The 16,593-nt window shown below is 44.5% G+C and overlaps 2 protein-coding genes across 7 annotated transcripts in view; one reads left to right on the forward strand and one right to left on the reverse strand.

Annotated features, from left to right (window-relative positions):
• Positions 1–22: 22 nt before the first annotated feature.
• Positions 23–9,919, reverse strand: Cwc25 (CWC25 spliceosome associated protein homolog). The gene is made up of 9 exons (XM_070531286.1): positions 9,759–9,919; positions 9,480–9,652; positions 9,231–9,373; positions 9,079–9,172; positions 6,589–6,658; positions 2,157–2,792; positions 1,190–1,299; positions 443–601; positions 23–163 (listed from the first exon to the last, which is right to left on the reverse strand). The coding sequence occupies exons 1-9, from the start codon at positions 9,774–9,776 to the stop codon at positions 49–51; spliced, it is 1,518 nt and encodes a 505-aa protein (XP_070387387.1). The 5' UTR covers positions 9,777–9,919; the 3' UTR covers positions 23–48.
• Positions 9,920–9,998: 79 nt separating this feature from the next.
• Positions 9,999–16,593, forward strand: part of LOC139054372 (cyclin-dependent kinase 14-like) — a 124,324-nt gene continuing 117,729 nt past the window's right edge. The window contains exon 1 of one of the 6 annotated variants that reach the window (XM_070531281.1): positions 9,999–10,218. In XM_070531281.1, coding sequence (XP_070387382.1) covers positions 10,170–10,218 — 49 coding nt within the window. In that variant the 5' untranslated portion in view covers positions 9,999–10,169. The remainder of the gene's footprint in view (positions 10,219–16,593) is intronic. The other 5 variants (XM_070531279.1, XM_070531283.1, XM_070531280.1 and 2 more) reach the window with 5 other exon arrangements.

A 16,593-nucleotide genomic window follows, 5' to 3' on the forward strand; every position in this document is an offset into this window, starting at 1 on the left:
ACATGAACGTGATGAAATGGCCTTATATAGTTGTTAGTGCAGGGCGATTTATTTTCTAGCAAAATGGACGTCCATGGCATTGCTGGATCGCTGCACAGTGTACATTTTTTGCTTGATGCGGTTCTCCACGCTCCCAGAGTCTGCAGCCTTTGCCAGCATGGGCCTAAAAACAGGGCAACAACAAAGTGAACTAAAATTGAAGTGTGTGAATACACAGTGCAGCACTTAGGATGATAGACTACTAGATGGTCCCCAATTTCAAGGACAAGTTAGCATTAAATTGTGTACATAAAAACAACATTGATGTCTTGTGTTCTTTTTCTTCAATGGACCAACAGTGGTCAGCATTTGCAGTGCGGTGCATTTGAGCAAAATGATAAAATGTTCGAAAGCCCTACACAGCATAACACAAGCCTAATGTGATGCTGTGCATTATCCTTACCGGATGAATCCTTCCCCTATGTTCTTGTGGTGGTTATTTTCTTCAGCAGCTTCACTCTTGCGATAATGATTGACGATAGTCTTGCGCTGTTCGTCATGCCACTGGGCATTCTCCATCATCTCTCTGCGAGCTGCAGCTTTCTCTTCTTCACTCAATGGTCTGTTTCAATGATCAGAAGAAAGAAAAAAAAAAGGGTAAGCGTGTGACCTTGCCGTTTCCCACACTTTTACTTCTCAAGTACTTCATGTAACATTCCAGCCAATCTATGAATTGTGTTTTTTGACAGATATTCATTAGGATTACCTTCTGTACACCAATTAGGCCATTGTACTTGTTTTAATAATATCAATGAACACCATGGATGGCACGGCAGAAATATTTGCCTCAACCCAGCTTGTTTTGATGCTTGCATTTATGCAGCCTTCATGAGAACAATGTGGCGTAACATATGCAGGGGTCACCAGGGGCAGTATTCTTAAGCGACATTTCACAGGCATCAGCCTTATACTTGTCAAGTCCGGATCTTGCAAAAGCGATCGCTCGAGAATATCTTCCTCATCATCGTGCATCAGTTTAACATGGCACATAGCATGTGCATGCTTTTTGCTTTTGGAATTCCACATAAACTGGGTTAGCAAGTGAAGATGGTGAAGTTTGTGGAAAGTAGCAGTATGCCTGCAGGAGTGACCCATATCAAATGCAGATATTTTGAGATATCTTTAGGTGCAGAAAGTAAAGTAAACAAACCTGCGCCTTTGTGTAGCCTGGGGTGCAGTTTTGTTCAGCTTATGCTCCTTTGGTTGTACTTTCATAGGTGGTGGCTGCTGCTCTCTTTTGTGACTCTGGTTGCCTCGAACCTAGAGCCGAAGAATAAAGCAAAAGTATTTTTGAGGACATTTGCCATGACAATGGTGCAAAAGGTGGTTATGATAAAGAAGTGCCATGTTCCATTTAGCAAATCATATATGCCTCGCTGTACAAATGAGATTAGCAATCTTTGGACTTCTCGCAGAATCGGGGGACTACTGCCTATTTAAGTTTTCCCACCAACTTGGGTCACTCACCCATTGGACCCATGGATGGGTAACACATTGGGCTGTTGCGCTAAGGAAACAGGGTTTGAAACCAACCGTCAGAACTTTCACCCCTGGGTATGTGCTGCTCTTCAATGAATCTCTTTGATGGCAACTTGGTTCATTGGGTGTCTTATAAAGTTTCTTTGGTGCTGTGCATAATCAAACCTGCATCATGTGTATTGAGACAATCTAGTCCGGATATATAATCGGACACGCGCCATGTGTAGACTTTGTGGCACATGGGTTACATAACCTAATTACCAAGCAGGCTAGGCCGACTAGGAGCCCAGCGGCATAAATGCCTCATACGTGACGTTTCGGTGGCGGCAATACGGTGTGTTACTACATTACTTCATTGCTAATCACATAACATTGACAGCCCTCGCGAAATGGGTTCTGCCAGAATTTTTAATTCCATTCTGCTTACCATTTGCTTGAATGATTCAGCAACTGTTGCTCTAATTTTGGGGAATAGGATTCCCAACTTCCTATATGAAGCTTTGTTGCATAGATCCTGGGCTGCTGTTTTTTCTTGCCGGCCACCGAAGAAATAGAGCTACAGACTATCTGTTATGGGTAACGAATGATTGTGCTATGCTGCATTACCATGGAATCATTAGTAAAGTGGGTTCACTCACAATGAGACCAAACTTTGGCCTTTTATCTTGCTGGTGGTTGCCACTCTCCGAGACTGGACTGGTGGGGCGCTGACTGCTTTCACAGTTCTTGTGGTCTTTTTCACTGCTGTTGGAGCTACTCGAATCATGTCTCTTCCTTTTACTGTGTGATCGGGAGCTGCTCTTGACACGTCGTTTAAGCTGTGTCACAACCTCGTGACGGTCTTGGGAGTCTGAAGATGTAGAGTCATGCCGCCTCCTGGATTTTTTTTCCACGGATACATTAGGTTGGTGGCGTGGGCTTTCTCCTCGGCTGCTGTTACTCTTCTCATATTGGCTTCGTGGGTGGGTGTCCCTCCGAGTGTAGCTCTTTTCTGTATGTGAACGAGGATGAGGTGATAAATTTCTCCTCAGCCTTGACGCTCCATCTGAGTGGTGCCTGGAAACACTATGCTCTTTGTCACCTCTATGACCAGAAGTGTTAAATGTGGGGTCTCTTTTATCGTCCAATTTGGAGTGTCTGGGACGCTGGGCATGCTCATCAGTGGTGCTGTCACTACTGCTGGACACACTGGGTGACCTCCTCTTGTGCTTCTTGTGCTCTTTCTTTTTCTTCTTCTTGTGGGCTTTTTTTGAACTCTTTATAGACTGTTCAATCTGTAAGGATAAGACACTTAAGTGCAGCCTGCAACACTTATTTGGAAACATTAAACCCTTCATCAGTAGGTAACATTGGTGTGGACTGTGGCAGTACTCGGTAAATTTGGTTTAATTGGTGCAGCAGCCATAGTGACATTAATGTGCTATGGGCTGGCTTATTAGTGTTATAATCTGGATAAGTGTTAAAGTTGGCTGAAAGTTCAAGGCTTTGCTGTAATGTTACATTTCATTAATGTTGGTGTATATGTCCACTGCTTAATAGAACGAGGCAGTCATCTAGTAAGAAAGCTGAGTGAAGGCATATTTAAAATGTGAAAGAGACATCAAAGAATTTTCATCCATGAATTCAATGCTAAGAGCAGGATATAATATGGGATTGTTTGTGGCTCTTGACACAAGTGTATACACGGGCTGTTCACGAGATAACAGTTTTAGGTAAAAGTGCTTTTTTTTAGAAACCCTGAAAATGTTTCAACGGTTGTGCATGAATGCACTCATGATGCAGTAAAGGTCCAGTCTTTGTCAAAAGTATACAAGCTACATTGCCAGCAATCACCAGATTGACTACAGGCTGTTTAGGGCAATTCCTATGCAATGTCATGAATTCCAATGTCCTGGGGAATGAAATGGTCACTCTCACCACCCCCAGGTCTACAGTGGCAGGAGCGCCACAGGAATGACACCACAGAGCCGAATGACATGCATGGTGAAGGCACAGAATAACCTATATACCTTTGACAAAGACCGTACATGGGTTGTTCGAAGCAATGGCACAGTTCTGGCTGATAAAGGGGACTATGTGCTGCTGTACGTGTTTGTGCATATACAGGCAAGCAACAATGCCAAATATCGTAATGTGGCGCTTTCGTGCAATGAAGGGTGCTGTTCCACTCGTAGCTGCATAAACGGCACAACTCGTACGCGTAAACTTTAGTTAGACTGTAATACACATAGAATGAAGTACAGATGCCTATAAAAAATGTTATTTTAAGCAATAGATATGATGCACTTATTAACACCCAACTTGCATGCAGTAATCTGCGGACATGTGGTCGGAATCTAGCCCTAGTACCGAAGTTTCACTGTGAAGCATCGCGACAAACCATTTCTTGCTACTTTTTGAGCCGATTTAAAATTCTAATTCCTATTTAAACTGCCAACCGCACGTGCGATTCTATCACTATAAATCATGGTCTCTTCATTTTCGCTAAAATCTTGCGGTATGTACTCGGTGGTTGTGGGTCCCTTTATATTGGTTGAAGTGAATAGCACGTCCACAGTTGGAATAGCAGTTATAATTTTAAATGGGCACAGAAAGTCCAGTGCATGCCATGATTCTTTACCGTGAAACTTTAGTACTCATATTGGAGCCTGACCATGTGGTCACAGATTGACGTACATCAGTGCTTTTTCCCAATGTGTACTGTGATGTAAAAAAAAAAAAAATGTCACAGTTAAAAGTGGCAATGCCTTTACGGAAACAAGTACAACTTAGCCCATAATTGCTTTTGCGCACATAAAAGTTTGCAAGCAAGTCCCACATGTTCTATGATTTCCCAGCAAGATAAAAAAAAATGGAACATGCAATAAAGCTGAGCCAGTACTACCAGGAGAGAACTATTGGCATTTCCTGCCATTTGCTAACTGTGGATGTAAAAGCATGTGTAAAAGGGTAATTTTGTTTTTGATGTATGGCTCAAAATCTTGGCTGGACTTGGAAATCACCAGGGCTGTACGACAGAAAATAGCAAAAGCATGCTTATGTATTGTAAAAATAGTCCAAATAGCGTGAACTACATGAAAATAGCCTTGATAAAGTCTGAAAAGATTTCTTCGTGCTGGGATTGCACTTGTCGGCTTCACTCATGCCGGCATAGAATTGCTATAGCAATCACTGCTCAGTTTCCATCATAGGGTTACATAAACATGACCATGGCTGCAAATAGAAGAATTCTAAAGGTGGAAAAATCCTGCAGTGCTACTGTTCCAGGATTGCACATCACGAATGGTAAGCTCTCCACTGGACTTACCGAAGTCAGTGAAATATGCACTATACAGTGTTCTATCAAAACTTCACTAAACTGAAATTCACCCTTTTACACAAGGTACAGTGACTGACCAATTAAAAAAAGAAAAAAATCTCGCAGAAGCAGTCGCTGCAAACTGGCAAGTCATTGGGCATACCGAGAAAAAAAAAGTCAATTTGTTGAATTTGAGAATCGGCCACCACTTTTATGATTTGGTTTCATGTCTATGAAGTCATCCCTTCACAGCGGCTGCACGAAAAGCCACAAAAAAGAAGATGCACCCAACACACTGTGGTGATCGGTAATGCATTGAAAAGCTAGCGCGTCCATTCTGCCACTGCAGATTGCCAACGTAACCTCAGGTGTCTACCAGATCAGTACAACACTGAATGCTATGTTCACCAAAACCCATTGGACACACACACACACAAAAAAAAAAACCTGCACTTAATATTGATGGAAGCGAAGTGACAACCTGAATTTTGGTGGCTTTGTTGATGACCGACACATTTTCAATTTTGCAACATCACATGTGCATCATGTCCGAAAACTTAAGCAAGATGTGGTACAGTGTAGGAAATTTTAGTTGCCATTGTGTGTTAGTTCAACTGAACACCTATAATTTGGTTTTATCACAGAACACTTACATTGTTTTATGTAGTAGTTAGCACAGCCTTGCAGAGGAGCCTGTGTCATACACACTATATGTAGATCTGTGACAAGTGGCTGGCAGACTCCTCCCCAGACATTATGAAGGCACTGTTTGAACATCTCGGTCTTCCAAGGCTGGCTGATGACTAGGCGTACCTTCTATACAGACCCAAACAGGGTTTCGCTTTCGATAAAGTTGTTCTCTATCCCTCTCTCAATAAATACCATTAGGAAATTTTTCTTGTTCCATTTTAAGAGCTTAAACATTTTTTAAGTGCGATGCATTATTTAGCTGCCTCTCTGTGTTCTCCCCTGTCAGTTTATTGTCTGGGTAGCCTTTGCATCCTTCATTGCCGCATTGTGTGTGTGCAGGTGTTTATGATCTCTCTGCACTTGTGCATCATACTCCAGACAGCACTAAGCATTCTGCTACTCGTACACTATGTGCCCATAGGAAATGCATCACTCCATTTCTGATGGCCCCTGGGCAAGTCCAAGCAGCAGAAGTTGTACCACAAAACATTGCCGTACTGCTGCTAAGAGCAAATGGGAAAGAACAGGGGCACGCTCTCACTGTTGCAAGAATCACCGAGGAGCGAGAACATTGTTTAAAATGAATGTCTGGTGCTACGCTGTGGAACTTCAAGTTGCGATGTGCTGCAGAAACACAGACATCAACACAAGCAACACACAACACTAGTAAAAAGACTCAAACATTTCACCATGTGTTGTGCGACTAAATAGACTTCCATATTGCACGAGATCAGTCATTTTTAAAATCATTCTTTTGATGCACTTGTTGCAACCACTCGCTTCTCTAATGCAATAGTGATGGAGCACAATAAACATGCCATTAAATAACAATTCAAAGTATTTGTTAGAACATTTTGTAACAGTTAAAAGTATTCAATTTGACTAAATAAACTAAAATTTTGAAACCCACGCACCTCAACATAATTGTACATGCTCAATTTTGCACTCTTTTAGGAAGTTTTGGTGAATTGGAACAATAATCTTTTCGAACATTATCTTTTTGACTTTACCTTTAATATACAACAGTAACAAAAGAATTTTGTGTTCGCATATTTTTGTTAAGGGTTAGACTGGAAACCTACCATTTCTTTGAGGTGCTTCATCTTGACGGGATTGCTCAGCAAGGTTTTCTTAGTCTTCATTTCCTGTTTTCTGAAAGAAAATGATCTTCTACAATGCCTTTCCAAACTACCTGCTAGTCTGTATAACATATTCTCGCAATCTGGCAGTGGTATGCAAGCCCAGTGTAACAAGTTGCACACACTCATGTAATTGTAAACATCACTGCAACAATTGCATATAGAGAACCTGTGGGCTTGTGACCTGTGGTCGTGTGGTATTACTGCAAGGCCAGCTCAGTACCACCAGTCTAGCCATGAACGGAAACACTAGGCCACGAAGATTGATCAAAGTTCTGTGGGTGTTTGTGGCTAACAAAGCACACCATAAAATAGAAAGAATAAAAATTTTCAGCTCAGCATTACTGCTGTACTACCATTATCAGCCTTGCCAAGTGTCACCTGTGCATGTATGGTGCAGTCTAACTAGCACTCATGTAGTTACCATCTGTTTTTGGTAGTACAAGCACCATATGGAAACATTCTAATGAAACTTCTTTTGCAGCTGCAAAAATAGACTGCCTCCCAAGTAATGCCTCAAAGAACTTGAATAAACACATAAAAGCATTCCAGTGAACAAATGTCATTTCTGGAGAATTGTACTTACGTAAAGAAAAGAAATAAATACATAATGAATGCTTTTTAATTATGCTACAATAATGCACATTCTAATGCAAAATTAATTTCTGAGTAAATGGAGACGCTACAGATCTGAGATGGCACACACCTCAGCTTAACTAGCTCGGGTGGTTACAAATTTGCCCTCTGTGAGGCTCCAATATTATTAAATCATGCCTACAGCTCATTTTTCAGGCATGCACAGTTCATCAACCAAAGAAGAGGCTGCAAAGGCCATGGAAAGTCATTTGTAAGACTTCTCAGCCATTTTACAAATACCAGCTGGCTTCATTACAATACACAAGGCACAGTGAATGTGCATTAAAAGAATTGCATGCATTGAATAGTGTAAAAAGATGGACATGAAGGGCAGAACAGGTGTTACCTATCCCATTCTTCATGCCCTTGCCTGTACACTGCACCAACTTGCCAAACAACATGTTTAACTAAACTGACATTTCTGTTTAGGCTGGGCTTCAAATTCATAAACGCAATGAATATTTCATCCGAGTCGTATGGCTTGCATTTCGAAGCTAAACCTGAGCTATAATAAGACGCAACAAAAATGTGGAAGGCACTCTTGGTTGTTTTGGTAGAGTAGGGCTCATATGCATTGAAATCTCAGCAGCGAGTGTTTTTGCATTGCACCACATTGAAATACAGCTACTATGGCCGTGAAGCAAGCTTGCAGTCAAGTGCTCAGCAGCACATTGGCACAGAATCTGAGCTAATGCAGGGGAAATGTTAACAGTGGATAGCAGCTACGGTGGAAGAAAAGACAAAAAACCACAACGGCTGGAACACAGAAGTGCACTAAAAGCTGCCCATACCAGACTTGTGTACCACAAACTGGAGTCAATGACAGCAGTGAGCAACCTAGTTTTGACACACTTCTTGCATACTATATTGCCCTGTGTACTGCTTGCCAATTTTCTGTACAAAGACAGTTTTAAAACATTCAAAGCGTTGTCTTGCCATGCCCACATGGGGCACACATTATAAAACCAAACTTGCTAAACGAAAATGTAATGAGATGGCAACAACTTATTTTACACCTCTAAAGACACCAGCTTACCATATTTACTCAAATACAGCTTGACATCTTTTTTTCAAAAATGTTGCCCAGAATGAATGGCTATTGACCTCTAATCATGAACAAAGCTCAAAAGTACTGAATTAAAAGAGTTCAGCTGTTGTGCCCTTCATAAAGTCAGTCTGGAGATTATCCTGACTGACTTCGAAAAATGCTGCATATCCAACACACTCGACTGCAGAGGATGATGCCATCTAGAGTGCCTAGGATGTCTGAGGAGCATGCAGCTTGTGGGATTGACTAGCGAGACTTATGGCTAATTCGCCAAATCGCACTGGTGCGCAGTGGGGCCCCCATATGCACTGTTTCATTCAATCATCGTCGCCCCAGGGTGCACTGGTGCATGCCGGTGCAATTTGCTGTTTTTCTGAAAAGATATGAGTCAACCTTTATTAGAATTAAATTTTTTTAGATTTCCTGGCGAGTTCACTGCATAGGGGTCAACCTAATATGTGTATGCGTCCTGTTTTCGAGTAAATACCGTACTCTTCATGTTTTGTAACATCTGTGGTGACATTTTCTTGCATTTAATGCTATGACATATTAGCCACAGTATGGCACAGGAATGTTTACTGATTATTTATGACTGAAAGCCAAGCTAGTTCTGGCACAACTTTTAGACTATAATACATGGAACGTTAATGAATGAGCGATCAAGAACCAAAACCAAATTCTGCCAGGAAAAAAAAAAGAAATATACAAGAACTCTTATTTGGACCAATTATATGTTGAAATTTGCGCACTTGATGGCAAATAATGGGTCCTCTCGTATCTTGTTTTCTAGGTCCACAGCAGCATTAGTAGGCGCCATGGTGAAAATAGCACCGGGCTCTTCATCTGCAAAGAACGGACAGTTTAAGAAACAAACCAAGAGCGTGTAAAGCGATTTGTTTACCTTCGTTCTTGTCCGCCACACCGTCTTCCTCTTTTTTCAGGATTTCAAAGTTCTTGTCAACCTTGCGACCAAGCAGGTATTGTTCCCTGTCTACCAGACCAGCAACTCCCTGGTACATCCAATCGAGTCGCTCCTGCTTTTTTCTGTGGTGAAATGAGAGAGAGAAAAAAAAAAGAGGACTGACGTGGGGACGCAACTTCAAGAGTTCCAAAAAGATGCTACTAATATGACGGGCAGTGGAATACATACTTTACAACACCTTTATTCTCGGCATACTGGCGCATTTCCTGCTTGTTGCGTTCTTCTTGAAGTTCTTTTTGCAATTGCTCGATCTTCGCCTTCTCTTGATCGCGCATCTGTTCCGCCTTCCATACTCTTTCGATATTGCGTAGCGTCGATGGATGCCATGACTTCTTTAAGTTCTGAAGCAAGAAATATCAGTAAACATTTCAAGCGAATTGAGGGTCTCGGGAGAGAAACAGGGCTCGAAACAGTGCTGCCAAGAGGGCGCAATAATATGTAGCTTACCAGATCGCCGCCGCCCATGGTGTGTGCTTAAGTAGGATGATGGTGTCCCTGGTAGAAATCACGAACGTTGTTTTTCGCTCCTTTCTTTGGCCATTTCTTAATTGCAACCTTTATTTTCGCGTTGAGGAGACTGCCTGACGCCGCGAACGCAAATACTCAATGATGCCGCTGTCAATGGTGCTCTCGCTGTCGTCGCTGGCAGCGACAGCAGCGACGCGCGACGACAGTTCACCGCTCCGCCGTTCCGTAGCAGCCGCCCGGTGGCCCGGTTGTGCCGGCGGTTTTCGCTAGCGGGTCAACGAGGCTAGCAAGCCACTCGACGGACTTCCCGTCAACATGCTGTGGTCGCGGACGCGGTAGTTTGTTGGTCGCCCCTTGAATCCATGCAGGAAGGCGTGTCCCTGCATCATAATGTCTCTCTCCGTGAGCAGTAAGAACTGGAAGCCCTCAACGAAAGAAGGTGAACACTTATGTGTCCTTACATATCTCGAGTGTTCGCTATTATCACATTTTATCTGTATTGGCATTAGGCCTAGAACAGCTAGACCGTATATCTGTTGGCAAACAACCCGGGAGACTGATCGGCTGTGTCGACGAAAGTTTTGCTGCCGGAAGCGTGTGCGTGCCTGTGTATTTAATCGTGTCGGGATTTTTGCCAATCTAATGCACAATTCCTTTTCTGCTCTTGGACTGGCTTTCATTTCACAGTAATTGGTAAACTGCGTTCGATCTTCGCGAAGTTGAAAGCAGAGAACGCTGTTGGTATTAAGTTGACAGCGACGTGTCGTGTTTGACCTTTCAGCAAAGGTCTTGGCATATCGGCAAGGCACACGGGATGTATGGAATGTAGAATACAGTACGGTTGCAGTGATCATGCGCCACTAGCTTCGGTCTCCTGAGTGCTACGAGTATATTTTCCGTTAGCGCACCTGAACAGCTGTGCCATGTTTTGCTTCGAAAGCACCCAGTGGTAACAACATCTGTGACTACGGCCGTTGCATACGCTCATTGTGAGCATAATGCGTATTCCGTCACAGAAGTGCCGGTTTTTTAATCGTCTCACAGCAACGATACTTTATCCCTCTCTGCGCCAGTCTCATGTGAAGACGGTAGCCCTGTGGTCGTGTCAGCTGTTGGTTATACAGACGACAAAATCATAAAGCTTATATAACTTATTAAAATACATATTATAACAACAGGCGTGCGTAAAAGAAAAAGTGTTAAAGGAAGCAGCGGGATTTTTTGGCTACCTATCCGGCGTACTGGCGTGAACAGGTGGCATGGTATTGTGTATGCTCTATCTGACGCTTGAAAGATACTTCAAGCCTGAGATATAGCGTGTTATTAAAAATGTGTTATGGCAGTAATGCACCGTAAAAGTTACTGTAATTGACTTGTGTGGTTTAGCGCTCTGCGTGTCACGTTCTTTTTTTCGTCGGCAGATGCTTGTGGCTGCGCTAAGACACGTGGAACAAAAAAGTTCTGGTTGACGTCCTTTTAGAAATTTCTTCTCGTTCGGATAGAAGCTTTCGTGCTTAAATAGCAATGTTTGTATCGCCAACTACTAGGCAACGAAATTACATCGGATGGCAACAAGAGTAGTTATAATTATGCTCCCCATAGATTGTTGCATTCGAATTTCCTTAAAAAATGTTGACGGCTGCTTTACATGATTTTGTAATGGGATAGCACTTGGCAGTGCGAGGTGGAGTATAGGTGCCCCAGAAATTAAACGGAGCGCGCGTGTGGTGGTTGAACTACATATCCGCGCACAAGCGGCAGGAGTGCATACTACATAGCATGCGCAAGCGTAATTTTCCGTGCTCATGCGGTATGCTTTTGACCACTGCCTCATCGGCGGCTCCGGCAAGGAGCGCCGCTTCCCAGTGGTCGACGGTAGCAGAGGTTTCTGAGCTTGCCGTAACTATTTATCAGCGGCAAGCAGCTCTTGTCAGAAGCGTTTGCTTGATACACGTGCGGCCATGGGGCAAGCAAAAAGATAGGAGGGAGCATCGCGCAACGCGATCGAAGCCGTGTGTGTCGTCCCAACACGTAACCAGAGATACTGGCAGAGCAGCTGCCGGCCGAGCGCGCATCGAATAAAGCTACCCATAGAATAAACCAACTATCGGGTACCAAAAGTCTCGGCAAATCTCGATTCTTGCTCCGTGATCTCGACGCAAGAGGTCACGTGTTGGGCCGACACTGAGCAATGCATTCAGCAAAAGGACTGGCGTCACGGAGCGTTCTCTTGGCAAGGCTGGCTGCGTGACGTAATGCTTTCTCCTTTCTTCCTTCCTCCATGCGTGCGGCTCCTATCCCTGCCAGTGTTGCCAACCAAAAATAGAACCTGCAAGTCGAGACCCCCCCAAAAAACTAAATCCCGCGATACGAGTACCTAAAACCCGCTAAATGCAGACAATCAGAATCGCGTTCAAAACACGTTTTATTGCGTCTCGGTCATTATTTCCCAACCCCATCACCCATTAAGGGACACCAATGGCAAATAAGTCAAGCTAAAGTGATATATCAGTACTCGAAAATGTCTAAGGCGTCAGTGCTGTCGCGAACAGAGATTTAGTAATTTAGAAATTGAGGTAAATACAGGACACTATTCGAGACTCCCCCGGGACATTGAAGTACTAGCTCGATGACGAAGGCACCCCTCATAGTTCTGTCACTAGTACTCAACCACTCGTAGTAAATAGATAGTTGTATTGCGTTATAAGACGAAAGAAAATGTACTTGTCCAGTTTTAGTTGATATTTAGAAAAAACTCATTGACGTTACCCTTGACGACGACGCGGGTGGTCGAAAGGTTTCGGTTTCTCCTACTCTGCGTCATCTGTGCTTTCGCGTTTTAGTAGTTTAGTAGTGCATGCACTATTTTTGCTGGTTCGCGAAACTCACACAAACTGCTATTAGCCGAGAATTCCGCGTCCACATGATGTCGCGGGATTCCCGGACCGTCCACGCCACTTGTACCAGAGCAACTGCTCCATGGCCGCTCCATTGCTGCTCCATTGCCGCGCGTTTGCGTTTTACCCAGAAAACCGTAGCGCCGTCTGTCTGGCGCCGTTACTCCACTGACGGCAGCAAAGGGCGGTGATGCCGCATGCAACGTCAGCACTCCCCGGTCAGGGTGGGCGATTTGAATTGCGCTAAAGGTGTGCGGACCCTTCAGACACCATTTTATCGTAAACGAAGTCTCTTGTTGGCCCGAAACAAGCGCTGCGAGGTTTTTGGACTGGTGTGTGGAGTCCACGTCGTTTTAGCAATTGTCTTTAGTGTTCCTTTAACAGGCCGATGCGCCATCCCTATTTTATGAAATATTTATAATCAGCATTGCATTTATGTAAAACACAGTGAAAAAGGATTACAGTGTGCAGAAAAGTCATTTTTTGTTGGCTGTAATGGGATAAAAATTATCAATATGATCACGGTACTATTCCTCTAGAGGAGCGTCGATGAAGAAGCCGCTTTTTGATCTGGCGAGTGCCATCGACCATATGGTTCAGTACTTGAGCGCCTTGTAAATATGTAAATACGTTTTTTTGCTTGTGACTCTTGGTAACAATATTTATAAGCCCTTTTTGTGAGACTGTGAAGTCCGGAAATGTATTGTGAAACAAAACTAAAAAAAGAAGTATGCTTCTCTAAACTATAATCACTGGCCGGAAATCAGGTTGAACTGTACCGGGTAGTGACTAAAATTACAGAAAAATGACTTGTTTCACAGGTGGGTGTGGTTGCGCGTCATCTGTGTGGGTTTGTTCGCTGGCGTGGCGAGGTGTGATCGCTGACCCCGTAGAGCTCCATCGTGCCGATCTTGCGAACAACGCCGTCGGGCAGCGTGTAACTGAAGCAGCATTTATAGTTGCTTCGCAGACCAGCCCGCACAGTAAGGAGGGCACTTGTCTTATCAGTGGACGTTCTGTTTAACTTGCGTTTTAATCACATTCAGCTGTCTGAAAACACCCTCAAGATCCCGCACTGGACCACGGCAGCATGCATTTCACCGGAGCCATGTTTCGATGCAAACTTCCCTAAAGCACGTCTGCGAAAATGAAGAGTGAAAATGCTTCGAACTGCCGAAACTGTCAGGGCTATAGTTCACAGAAGGCATGGGGACATGGAGAAAGAAACGCGAAACGCAGTGTTTGTGGATCATGATCGTAATTCGCTCTTACTTCCAGTGGGGCATGGATAAGCTGCATGTTCACGAGACACGAATCATTGTAAAGAAATGTTAAAGGGACTGACAACCAATTTTCATGGTACCCGTTTCTTTTAGTGAAATAAAAAGATTACCGGCCAGAGCGTCTAATCGTGAAGTAGTAACTCAGAAAACGCCGTGGAACATTTATGAGAATTTTTCGATCTGCAGTGAGGGTCAAGTCGTTCACTGGAACCATGCTGAAAACTGTGATGGGTGAGCGCGATAGCGATTATAGGCCGGCACTAGTGTGAGGCAGACAAGTGCGGCCGTAGGTTTGAGAAAGTATTTTGTTTATCAAGTCGATGTTCCTGCGATTCATGTTTTCCAAAGTGCTAAATTACTTCTGCGATAATGTTTTTGCGGTTTCCTGTTCAACTGCTTTGGTATTTAACATAAAACGAAACCAAGCGCATCGAAAACGAAACAATGCTTTTACATGTGATAAGCGGGTCGTGTTGCTGCAGCCAAGCTTGCTCTTCTGGTTTTCGATGTCGTCTCTCGAAGACCTTAGCGAGCTGGAACAAAGGATCGATTTTAGCTCGCATGCGTGCTCAGAATTTAGATCCTTACGAAGTATCACCCGAACGTCATGCTTCGACGGACGAAAGCGGCAGCGGAAGCGACAAATTCGACTTGCACGATAGACCACCGTCCTCGCCACAAGCAGCGCGCCTGGAGAATGCCGATTGGTAAATGCTCGCTCACACTAGGCTGCGTCCGACACCGATTTCGATCTGCCGACTGCCGACGACAGCGTTTTTTACTCCGTGCCGTCGGTCGGCGGAGAGCTCGGCGTCGGTACAGATGGGACAGAGGTACCGACACGAATGTAAAAAACGCACCGATTTACGGCACAACTCGTCCATGGCATCTTGTATCACAGGGAGACCACAAAACTCTGGGTACTTGCAAACTCGTGCTATGCTCGCGCGCCGCCATGCATGTGGAACCACGCTAGTGCCGCTCGTTAGCGTGGACTTTTTTTTACTTCGTAATACGTATAGAATAAAGCGCAAGTGTATAATAATATACTAACTACAATTTTAAGGAATAATTATGCTGTACTTAATGACAGTCAACTTACGTACAGTAATCTCGACTTAATTTCGAAATATCAAGATTTCACCGCCAGGCCTCGCCACTTACTGGTTTTTCTGACTTTCTTTGCCAATTTAAAATTATTTCCTACTTAAATCCCGAACAGCGTGCTGGATTCTATCACTATATAAATCATGGTCATTTCATTTCCATCAACGTCCCGCAACACATTCTGGGCAGTTGTCAGTCCCTTTAAGCTTTAGAGCGCAGCTCTTAGTAGCCCGTTCCTGCGGCGAGTGTCGGCGCCCCTGGTAACCGAGCGAACGAGCACTGCGGAGAACACGGAGCGCAGCGGAAGATGAAAGGCGTCGTGAGTGAAGAGGGCGCGAGGAGGAAGGTGCAGCGGAACCGTGAGGCGGAAAGCGGAGGAGGAGGGTATGGCGAAAGCGTAGAAAAGACGGGCTCTGCGGCGATGATGGCTACGAGATGGCGTCAGAGTACAATTCTAGCCACTGTAGTCTGAGTAGCGAGCGTCGTTTCATCACCGATGACACTACCTATACCATTTATGGAAAAGCGCTGCATGAGAGGTCTGTCTGCGGCGGCTGCTGTTAGTCGCCCCGCCGCGTCACCCACGCGCTGCCTCTCCCGATTTCCTGATTGGCGAGGCAGTTGCGCCACAGTTCCCTCCGTTTGCAACGTGCCGCACGAGGCACATTGTCCGCGCCAGCGAAAATACCGCGAAATGAAATTGCACGTAGAGCTGCGTTCAAATGTCGCATTAGGAATTCTCGTAATCGTCGGTGAATTTTTTTTTTTCATCCAAAGAGGCCGATATTGTATTAAAACCACTAAACAACCCGCCGCCCGCAAGTGACCAAGTTTTCCTGCTAGGCAGCGCAGAAAACCACTAAATGTAGCGCTAAAACCGCTAAATTGCCAACACTGGTCACTGCCCGAAAGAGAGAGAGAGAATACTTTATTCCAGGTCAGACTAATGTTGCATTCCAATGGTAGATCGAGATCAAGGTTTTCTGCTTTGTATGGAGCAATCCTATTCCAATGGCAGAATGAGAACGTGACTTGTGTGTTCCAGTGGCAGATTGGCAGCAGCCACCGATTCCAAATCGCTCTGCGGAGCAAAAATATTTGCTCGAAATCGACAGATTTGATCGGAAGTCCGCGTGACGTATTTACTTCACCCGGCGCTGCTTCCTGTCACGGTCGCCTGTTTCCGGTCACGGTCGCCTGTTTCCGGTCGCGGGCAGCTATGGACGTATGGGGCAGCTATGCGTTTTTGTTCCTGCTCCTGGATAGTGATAGCTACGACTCAAATACTATAAGTTCTGAACTCCGATGATGATTCTTCCTACACGGAAGAAAAACGAACGCACAGAATGCCAGGATGATCCAGATGATCGATCATCCTGGCATCTGGATGGATCATCTTGGGCCTACCCGATCCGCCTCTAGTCTAGCGCCCTCTCACTTGATTTCCCTGTACTAATTAGTGTCCCTGCGGAAGCGCACGCATTCCATTCGCAGATTTGACGAGAGTGATCTCAGTCGGAACGACGC

This window comes from Dermacentor albipictus, chromosome 1 (assembly GCF_038994185.2).
Source record: "Dermacentor albipictus isolate Rhodes 1998 colony chromosome 1, USDA_Dalb.pri_finalv2, whole genome shotgun sequence".
Taxonomy (NCBI): domain Eukaryota; kingdom Metazoa; phylum Arthropoda; class Arachnida; order Ixodida; family Ixodidae; genus Dermacentor; species Dermacentor albipictus.